The 11,414-nt window shown below is 38.2% G+C and overlaps 1 protein-coding gene and 1 pseudogene across 1 annotated transcript in view; one reads left to right on the top strand and one right to left on the bottom strand.

Annotated features, from left to right (window-relative positions):
- Positions 1–176: 176 nt before the first annotated feature.
- Positions 177–1,233, bottom strand: LOC107579607 (uncharacterized; annotated as a pseudogene).
- Positions 1,234–3,500: 2,267 nt separating this feature from the next.
- LOC107579683 (uncharacterized) overlaps positions 3,501–11,414 on the top strand; it is a 9,632-nt gene continuing 1,718 nt past the window's right edge. Inside the window, exons 1-3 of the mRNA XM_016265487.1 lie at positions 3,501–3,673; positions 5,856–6,581; positions 6,661–6,693. Coding sequence (XP_016120973.1) covers positions 3,658–3,673; positions 5,856–6,581; positions 6,661–6,693 — 775 coding nt within the window. The 5' untranslated portion in view covers positions 3,501–3,657. The remainder of the gene's footprint in view (positions 3,674–5,855; positions 6,582–6,660; positions 6,694–11,414) is intronic.

Below are 11,414 nucleotides of genomic sequence, written 5' to 3'. Positions count from 1 at the left end.
CTTCTGGATTATGATATAAAACTTTTTTTTTGCTGTCACCAGCACTTATGACAGTGTCTGCATGTTGTTCAAAAGAATTTCAGATCATATATTTGTATGAGAATTGTGTGATACCAGATGTATTTTTATTTTGCATTCTTTTTCTGTCAGATAAAAACATGCACATCATCTTGTTACACTTTATACAGTGAAGTTGTAGTCATGACCCATCTTGACAAATATGTTTACTATTTTTGTCATTTCAGTACTGGAAAGTGGCATTCACTTTTCATCTGATCGACCTGTTTCCTCACTTTCTGCTGATGCAGTTGCATCAGAGGGTCGACTGGGGTCATGTGTCTCTCCTGTCCTTCAGTTCCTGAAATATTCTACTATAATGCTTGATTGTTTGCTTCAGCTCCCGCAAGTCTCTTTGTACTCCCTCTAGGATGTCAAGCTTTGACAGTTTCCTGTCAATTGAGGCCAGATGTCCCAGATCGTTCTCAGTGATGCCTGAACCTTCAGAGTTGACTGGAGTCATGCTGCTGCATTTAGGCTCATTCATAGCCTGCTGCCACACCATCTCGAAATAAGAATCTATAAATGCCTCCAGCTCCTCAATGTCACTGTCACCCCATTGGTCAATTAGGTTCTGCAGGTTCTCTGATTGGACAAAATCCATAAAGGCTCTTTCTTTTGCAGTTTGAGCTGTGTAAGGTGTATTCCTGTGGTAATATGGAAGGGATGGCCCACAGAATCTTTCCCCCTGTGATTTGTTCCTGAATAATCGTTGCGCATTCATTGGCTGCTCAGTTGTTGAAACATGGATTACAGCAAGAGAACCTGCTTCAGGCCCATCTGTCCTACTCACAGCAATCCATGGTTCATTTGGGTGAAACCATTCGGAGTTGTTGAGCACCACTACTAGTCTTTGATGAAAGTTTCTGGGTAATAAGGTCCTATTTAATAAACGGATACTTCTGCAGGCCAGTGCTTGATTTTCATTTAGAGAAAGGCTGGAGTCTGTGGTGGTGATTTTTGGATCACTGGATGTAGATGGGAGCAAATGTTCAGAGATCTCAATCATTTGACGCTCTCCTCGAATCTCAGTAACACCTGCTACAAAAACAGTAACAAACTTTGAACATCCAGTACCAATACCAACATCAAATATCAGAATCAAGCAAAAATACAAAATTTCGGACCTAATCAAGCAGTGTTGGGGGTAACACATTACAAGTAATGCGAGCTACGTAATCAGATTACTTTTTTTCAAGTAACTAGTAAAGTAAAGTATTACTTTTTAATTGACAAGAAAATATTTGAGAGACTTTTTCTAATGCCAGTTGCTTTTGTTTTCCCATTTATTTACTGACAGCTCTCCTGTCCCCATGTTGAGAGAAATATCATATTCTTCATGCAATCCAGAATGGCAGTACGTTTGAAAGCTGAAGGTCTGAAAGTTGCTGCCATCTACTGTACAGACGTGAATTTACATTTCCTTCATCCTGAGCCTTATTCGTTTCACTTTTGGTGTGAAAGGGCTTTTACATTTGCCAAAACTCACCATGATGAAAAATTGTAGAACTTCTAAGAGGAGTCATTTTCACTTTCCCGATCTGTACCTTTCCACCAAACCTCAATTCGCCAGGTATCAAAGATCGTTGAATATTCCCTTGATTTTCAGTGTTATTTAGCATCTGTTCTAACACCAACTCCTCTATCTTCTGCATCAGTTCTGCGACCTGAGTGCCATTGTCTTATGTACTGCTCCACACTAATGTCACAGAGCCAGTCTCCATGTGTGAACAACACAACGGTGGTGCTCCATGCTTTCCCTCCCAGAACACGCAGATGGTCCTCAGCTGCTTTCAGGTTCCTTAGTGTAAAAGAGGAACTGGCATTGACAACTAGCAGGAGAATGCAGATCCCACTGGCTGAACCAGAAACCCAGTCATTGAGAAGTTGGCTTCTGAACTCTGCGATGTTTGGACACTCAGTTGTCCAGCCTGGTGTCTCCATGACCTCAACTTTTGTCTCATTGAGTATAACAGTACCTCTCAAGTGGTTTTGGTTATCAGCCTCTTGTCTGTCATTACCCAAAATGCAACTTGCAGAAGACGTCTTGCCAGAGTGTTTACCACCCAGGAGAAAAACTCTTATAGCTGAGGACAACTGTACTTGATCTGTAAAGAGAAAGAAAAAAACTCTTACAGGAATACACTTTGATTCTGAGAAGTTCCTTTTAAGGCCATAATGGGTCGTGCAGGTTTTTTGTTCTGATTATCAAAATACAAAAACATGAGGCATCTGCATTGGCTTTCACAGGAGGTTAAGAATGCTTGGAATTATTTAGCATTATTTTGGTTATGTTTCCAGTGGATATAGTCAAGACTGAGTGAATCATCGTTAGGTGTGTTTTGGAGCATGTAATGTCAACCTATTCCATGGGTCCAAAGTTTATACTGTAATAAACCAGTGAAATACAAAAATGTCACTCCCTCATACACAACAAAGCCATATACTTTTGAAGTTATGCTTAGTTTGTGTTTAATCAGAACCCTCACCGAGATTTTTCTGTTGCCCTTTAATATTTAAAAGGGAGTTGAAAAGGAAATATGAAAGAGATATTGTAACATCACTATTGCATTTATTATTGTTACTGTCAGGATATCATGACATCATATACTAATCAAACTGATCATATTTTCATAGATTGTTATCATTGTTACATTTTAGTCATTGTTTGTGACTGTTTCAGAGAGTTTGGAAAGGGAGATTGATCCCAGAGAGGGCAATATTCATAAGCCAGCAGAACAACAGTTAAAAGCTTAAACCTGAACACCACAAACAATCCTCCTCCTCAAGCAAGTGATGAAACACAATACAAACAGAAAAACACAGATAGCCTCACAGATAAAGAGCTCGATCATGTACTCCATGAGACAATAGATCAATCAACTGAGGGAAAACAACAAAACTCAGAAGTAACAGCGACAGGAGAGATTCCTGTGAAGAGGTCAGGAAAGGCAGCAAAGGAAGAAGTAACCAGAATCTTTCACTTTTTATGTCTATGAAAGATATACTTTGACAAAGTGGACATAATGGACACTGAAGGTGAGACAACATGCATGCAATTGTGTAGCTTGGTGGTTTTGTACTCCATCTGTTCCTCAAAGATACAATGAATTTTAAAGAGATTCTCATTTGCATTTGATTGGACAGCTAATCTGTGTGGTATTTAATTTCATAGGATCTTTTTTGTAGGCCTATTTTATTATAATTGTTGGTTATAATTTTTGTTTTTAGATAACTTTAAACCATAATTCATATACTACACACAGTATTTTTACATTGTAAGTAGTTATTGAGTTTAAATGTACAATTAAATGTACGTATATATCCTTTAGTTTGTTTCTAATGTAACGTAAACTATAATAAAATCTGGATAATTATTAGTTTTCTTGTTATCGTTCATAACATATTTTCAAATGTGGTCATGCGCCGTTCCCGCTCTTCTTCGCGCCTGCAGCACACCGGAAATTGTCATCGCCCCATTTCCCCCTGGTGACTGTCACTTCCGTATGATTGCATTAAGCAACACGCCGCTGCGCGACACACTCACGTACACACACTAAAGTCCAAACCGCGCTTAAAAACCGGATTTATCACACCGAAATGCATATCAAAACAGGTGAGGGGTGGTATAAAGATATATTTGACTCGATCTGGTTGTTTAATGGAGAGAGTGTTTTGTTATGTAAAGTTGTTTGTGCTCGAGTGGGACAGAATGAGACTTATGAAACTTTCGATTCTCGATCTTTCTGATATCACAATCATAATTCTTTGGTATCGTTTATGTTTTTAATGATCTGAAATTACAATCAGTGGCTCTTATGTAATCCGGCGTGTTGAGTTTGTTCTGCGGAGCGGTGTGAAGGCGGTTGTTATGGGCGCTAAACATCCAAACACAAGCGGCCTGCTGTTAGCGTTAGCAATCTCCACACGATTAAACCGCCTTTAAATGTCCTTAATGATATTCTGACTCATATTTAACGATATAATAATGGCTTCGAATTACAAATACATTTATTTAGTTCATTTAGACTATATAAAATGCGTGCTAGTATCTACGTTTTGTGTCGTTTCCAGACTGGTGTAAACTGCGTGAATACTAGACGGCGCTGAAATCAGTGATCTATAATGAGATGTTAATACATTTTGTTTGAGTAGGACATTTTTTTCCCTTCAGATCCGTCTTAGTTTCTGCAGTTAGGCCTCAGAGACTGCAGATGTGAATGAGGCGCAGACTAGAAATTTCCAGTTACATCTTGCTATGGCTCATTGACTCGTTGCTTTGCTTGGGGCATTTGTATGCATTCCCGTGTGTATACGTGTTTATATATATATATATATATATATATAGGAGTCTATATATATATATATAGGAGTCTATATAATCCTGTCTAAGGATTGTGATCCTTTTTTTAAGATTCACAATGCGCCCTCAAAATACTAATGAATTGTCATTGTAATTCTTTACCAATCGTTGCCACTATCTTTCAAACCACTAGGCTTCACCCATTAACTTTCGATTCTCGATCTTTCTGATATCACAATCATAATTCTTTGGTATCGTTTATGTTTTTAATGATCTGAAATTACAATCAGTGGCTCTTATGTAATCCGGCGTGTTGAGTTTGTTCTGCGGAGCGGTGTGAAGGCGGTTGTTATGGGCGCTAAACATCCAAACACAAGCGGCCTGCTGTTAGCGTTAGCAATCTCCACACGATTAAACCGCCTTTAAATGTCCTTAATGATATTCTGACTCATATTTAACGATATAATAATGGCTTCGAATTACAAATACATTTATTTAGTTCATTTAGACTATATAAAATGCGTGCTAGTATCTACGTTTTGTGTCGTTTCCAGACTGGTGTAAACTGCGTGAATACTAGACGGCGCTGAAATCAGTGATCTATAATGAGATGTTAATACATTTTGTTTGAGTAGGACATTTTTTTCCCTTCAGATCCGTCTTAGTTTCTGCAGTGAGGCCTCAGAGACTGCAGATGTGAATGAGGCGCAGACTAGAAATTTCCAGTTACATCTTGCTATGGCTCATTGACTCGTTGCTTTGCTTGGGGCATTTGTATGCATTCCCGTGTGTATACGTGTTTTTATATATATATATATATATATAGGAGTCTATATAATCCTGTCTAAGGATTGTGATCCTTTTTTTAAGATTCACAATGCGCCCTCAAAATACTAATGAATTGTCATTGTAATTCTTTACCAATCGTTGCCACTATCTTTCAAACCACTAGGCTTCACCCATTTGTCAGCAAGACGTTTTACAATTTTTAAAAATATAATGAAATTTAGTATGATCACTTTTTCTTTTATATGTATTAATAAGTACAGGTCAGAATAAGCATGTCGTTTCATTTTTACATATATTTGTTACACTGAAAGGCGGTGGTACATTTATTACACCAATGTCTTGACATTTTATTTTCTCACGGGTTATTTGAAACTTTAAAGCAGACACTTAACTTGCATTTAATGTGCTTTCTGTGTATATAAAATCACCCGGGCAATGCTTGTATTCAGAAAGTTCTATAATGGATGTTTTTTTTCTTAATTTCACCAGGAATAATCTTAAAATAAAATCACTTCTATAAATTTAATTTGATGCAAACACCAAAATGTGAATAAGGCAGCTGAGGGAAATAGTTAAGAGATTTTATATGATTGAGATTGCATTAGAGAAACATGATTTGGGACAATCAAACATATTTCTTAACAGTTTGTGTGTTTTATGATTTAAAAATTACATCTGATTCTTCTGATTATTATTTTTTTTTTAGGTACTTGGGAGTCAAGCAATGCAGCGTGCGAGTCCGACCCCTTGTGTGATCCTGCTGTCTTAGTGTCACCCCCTAAACCAGAACCACAGATCCGAAACCGTCGCCTCTCTCCCGGCTCTGGCAGCTGTGGTGGGGGAGGAGGGGGCTGTTTCTCTGGGATGGATAAACGTCAAGCCTCACCGAGTAGCCTGGAAGGTTCTCTGAATGGGGTGGGTCACACCCAGACCTTCACGTCGAGAGAGCGGCGCATCCAGAATAAGTCAAGAAGCTTTCGGCGTGATGGCCCGAGAGCAGGCCCACGTTCAGATGAGAGACACTCCAGAACCGGTCAGAAGGAACGATGGGTAGACAACAGCTTGTCTTTACTCAAACCTCCACCTGCTTTCCCAGTGAAAGACAGCCCTGCCAAGCTGCAGCCGGCCGTCAGCTATGCCTCTAAAGTGAAAGCAGGGGGAGGTTCTGTTGGGGCAGCTGAAGAGCCCCCTGGTATCGGGGTTTTGCTGCAGAACCAGTGGGGACTCAGCTTCATCAGTGACAGCCCGGAGGCAGATGTTCCCCAGGAGAAGAGTCCAGTTCTCCACCCAGTTGCTGGCGAGGTTACTGTAAAACCGGCCTATGTCTTTTCAGAGTCTCTGCCCAGTCAGGTCACAAGAGGCTCAGAGAGTTCAGAGGAGCTGCTGCTTAGCTGTCGCCACCTGGAGGAAGCATTGGATTATCACACACAAGGTAAGGCGATGTCGTTAAGGTTGCAAAAGGCATTCTGTTTTATCTCTCTTATCTCACTGTAATTGTTTTTGATCCGCAGAATGGAAAGCAATATTATGGAGACAAAAACAAGGTTGGTGTCTGTCTGTTTTTATTACTCTCCATTAGGGCTGCATGATATTTCAAAATGAAATTGATATCGCGATATGGCGATTGTCAAATCACGGAGACTGCATTTTAATTAAATATATGTACTGCCGGCTCCAGAGTGGCACTGCCCATGATGCAGTGCTTCAGCATCTCAGGCTCTATTCATTTACTGTGAATCGAGCTGATATGAGACACAAAACTCCAGACTACGAGCTGCCCCCATGCAAAGGAACACAGTGCTGAGTTTCATTCTGAAACCTGGCAGAATATGGATCTGTTTTCTGGCAACCTGTCAAAATAAAAGCTTGATGGTTTAACTTTTGAAAATGAAGGAATTAATACTTAAATATTAGTGTTCTATTTTTGTTAAATACTTGGTTTTCTTAAATACAAAATGTTTACATTAAGAGTTTAATATTTGTGCATTTATTTTGTTTAATATTTCATAATCACAATAAAATAAATTTATTTAAAATATATATTTTTATTTTTTATTTTGATTAAATACTCTATTTTAACATTGCAATATTACAATACATTTCTTAATTTGTTTAATATTTAAAATAATCACAATAATATCACTATTATTTTTATTTTATAGTAGGGCTGGGCAAAAAAAATTAGATTTTTCGATTAATCGTTTTTTTAAATGACGTTGATTCGATTCTCAAAAGCCGCGAATCGATCTTTTCCGGGATTTATTTCAGCACACATTTAAAATAAGATCTGATTAACGTAAATCTTATCATTAGTCTTCTCCACTAGATGTCACCCTTACCTTGAGCGATGTTACAACAGAAAGCCTGTTATTTTTCAGCGCTTATCATGGCCATACGCATGATTCGCAATGCTCAGGTGAAATGCTATAGTAATACTATAAATCTGCGGAAGCATTTGATATCACGCATAAGGCGCCATGATTTCCGCAATGAATGGCAGATGGCGCAGCGCACTGTTTTGTTTACTACACGAATACTAAAGCGCAGATGACGCTTGCGGTGTTTTCAGCTTCTGCCGTCTCACTATATGATGATATGAACACGAATGTCATCTCCAGCTGCTCTGAGAGTTACTTCATTAGCATTTTACCGCTTCATTTGAGAAAACTACCGTCATATCACATACACAGCAGCTGCACGTTCTTCACGGCAACCCATCAAAATAAAAGTTTAGTTTAACGTTAAAAAACTGTCAGAATATATTACTATTTAGCAGTCTTAAGAATCAGTGCTACTACTGCAATGCGTGCTAGTATCTACGTTTTGTGTCGTTTCCAGACTGGTGTAAACTGCGTGAATACTAGACGGCGCTGAAATCAGTGATCTATAATGAGATGTTAATACATTTTGTTTGAGTAGGACATTTTTTTCCCTTCAGATCCGTCTTAGTTTCTGCAGTTAGGCCTCAGAGACTGCAGATGTGAATGAGGCGCAGACTAGAAATTTCCAGTTACATCTTGCTATGGCTCATTGACTCGTTGCTTTGCTTGGGGCATTTGTATGCATTCCCGTGTGTATACGTGTTTTTATATATATATATATATATATAGGAGTCTATATAATCCTGTCTAAGGATTGTGATCCTTTTTTTAAGATTCACAATGCGCCCTCAAAATACTAATGAATTGTCATTGTAATTCTTTACCAATCGTTGCCACTATCTTTCAAACCACTAGGCTTCACCCATTTGTCAGCAAGACGTTTTACAATTTTTAAAAATATAATGAAATTTAGTATGATCACTTTTTCTTTTATATGTATTAATAAGTACAGGTCAGAATAAGCATGTCGTTTCATTTTTACATATATTTGTTACACTGAAAGGCGGTGGTACATTTATTACACCAATGTCTTGACATTTTATTTTCTCACGGGTTATTTGAAACTTTAAAGCAGACACTTAACTTGCATTTAATGTGCTTTCTGTGTATATAAAATCACCCGGGCAATGCTTGTATTCAGAAAGTTCTATAATGGATGTTTTTTTTCTTAATTTCACCAGGAATAATCTTAAAATAAAATCACTTCTATAAATTTAATTTGATGCAAACACCAAAATGTGAATAAGGCAGCTGAGGGAAATAGTTAAGAGATTTTATATGATTGAGATTGCATTAGAGAAACATGATTTGGGACAATCAAACATATTTCTTAAAAGTTTGTGTGTTTTATGATTTAAAAATTACATCTGATTCTTCTGATTATTATTATTTTTTTAGGTACTTGGGAGTCAAGCAATGCAGCGTGCGAGTCCGACCCCTTGTGTGATCCTGCTGTCTTAGTGTCACCCCCTAAACCAGAACCACAGATCCGAAACCGTCGCCTCTCTCCCGGCTCTGGCAGCTGTGGTGGGGGAGGAGGGGGCTGTTTCTCTGGGATGGATAAACGTCAAGCCTCACCGAGTAGCCTGGAAGGTTCTCTGAATGGGGTGGGTCACACCCAGACCTTCACGTCGAGAGAGCGGCGCATCCAGAATAAGTCAAGAAGCTTTCGGCGTGATGGCCCGAGAGCAGGCCCACGTTCAGATGAGAGACACTCCAGAACCGGTCAGAAGGAACGATGGGTAGACAACAGCTTGTCTTTACTCAAACCTCCACCTGCTTTCCCAGTGAAAGACAGCCCTGCCAAGCTGCAGCCGGCCGTCAGCTATGCCTCTAAAGTGAAAGCAGGGGGAGGTTCTGTTGGGGCAGCTGAAGAGCCCCCTGGTATCGGGGTTTTGCTGCAGAACCAGTGGGGACTCAGCTTCATCAGTGACAGCCCGGAGGCAGATGTTCCCCAGGAGAAGAGTCCAGTTCTCCACCCAGTTGCTGGCGAGGTTACTGTAAAACCGGCCTATGTCTTTTCAGAGTCTCTGCCCAGTCAGGTCACAAGAGGCTCAGAGAGTTCAGAGGAGCTGCTGCTTAGCTGTCGCCACCTGGAGGAAGCATTGGATTATCACACACAAGGTAAGGCGATGTCGTTAAGGTTGCAAAAGGCATTCTGTTTTATCTCTCTTATCTCACTGTAATTGTTTTTGATCCGCAGAATGGAAAGCAATATTATGGAGACAAAAACAAGGTTGGTGTCTGTCTGTTTTTATTACTCTCCATTAGGGCTGCATGATATTTCAAAATGAAATTGATATCGCGATATGGCGATTGTCAAATCACGGAGACTGCATTTTAATTAAATATATGTACTGCCGGCTCCAGAGTGGCACTGCCCATGATGCAGTGCTTCAGCATCTCAGGCTCTATTCATTTACTGTGAATCGAGCTGATATGAGACACAAAACTCCAGACTACGAGCTGCCCCCATGCAAAGGAACACAGTGCTGAGTTTCATTCTGAAACCTGGCAGAATATGGATCTGTTTTCTGGCAACCTGTCAAAATAAAAGCTTGATGGTTTAACTTTTGAAAATGAAGGAATTAATACTTAAATATTAGTGTTCTATTTTTGTTAAATACTTGGTTTTCTTAAATACAAAATGTTTACATTAAGAGTTTAATATTTGTGCATTTATTTTGTTGAATATTTCATAATCACAATAAAATAAATTTATTTAAAATATATATTTTTATTTTTTATTTTGATTAAATACTCTATTTTAACATTGCAATATTACAATACATTTCTTAATTTGTTTAATATTTAAAATAATCACAATAATATCACTATTATTTTTATTTTATAGTAGGGCTGGGCAAAAAAAATTAGATTTTTCGATTAATCGTTTTTTTAAATGACGTTGATTCGATTCTCAAAAGCCGCGAATCGATCTTTTCCGGGATTTATTTCAGCACACATTTAAAACAAGATCTGATTAACGTGAATCACTAGATGTCACCCTTATTTACCTTGCACGATGTTACAACAGAAAAGCCTGTTATTTTTCAGCGCTTATCATGGCCATACGCATGATTCGCAATGCTCAGGTGAAATGCTATAGTAATACTATAAATCTGCGGAAGCATTTGATATCACGCATAAGGCGCCATGATTTCCGCAATGAATGGCAGATGGCGCAGCGCACTGTTTTGTTTACTACACGAATACTAAAGCGCAGATGACGCTTGCGGTGTTTTCAGCTTCTGCCGTCTCACTATATGATGATATGAACACGAATGTCATCTCCAGCTGCTCTGAGAGTTACTTCATTTGCATTTTACCGCTTCTTTTGAGCACACTACCGTCATATCACATACACAGCAGCTGCACGTTCTTCACGGCAACCCATCAAAATAAAAGTTTAGTTTAACGTTAAAAAACTGTCAGAATATATTACTATTTAGCAGTCTTAAGAATCAGTGCTACTACTGCTAATAAATATTAATAAATCTTTATTTTTAAAGGAATAATCACATCTGTTTTCTTTTTAATTTTAACAGTAAACCTCTGATGTGCAGCACTTTGTTTGCCAAAAAATAAAAGGGTTTAATTTTCATTTGATTAGGATAAATTAAATGTTTTATGCCTTCATCTGATTACCAGAAAAATTAAGAACAATTTATAGGGCCCTATTATTGTTTAAAAAAAGGACTCATACAAAAAAAACTATAGGTTTAAAATACAGGCATGTGGCTTAATTTCTTTTTATTAATTCACCATTTGTAAACTGATGTTTACTGTTAATTTTTTAGAAATATCAATAGCATTTGTATTAAAACTATATTCACTGAATGTAATAAAAAAAATCGAGAATCGAATCGAGAGCTTGCGAATCG

This window comes from Sinocyclocheilus grahami, unplaced genomic scaffold (genome assembly GCF_001515645.1).
Source record: "Sinocyclocheilus grahami isolate Dianchi unplaced genomic scaffold, SAMN03320097.WGS_v1.1 scaffold33.1, whole genome shotgun sequence".
Lineage (NCBI taxonomy): Eukaryota > Metazoa > Chordata > Actinopteri > Cypriniformes > Cyprinidae > Sinocyclocheilus > Sinocyclocheilus grahami.
The sequence above is the reverse complement of the archived record's forward strand: the minus strand, read 5'-3'. Positions and strand labels throughout refer to the sequence as shown.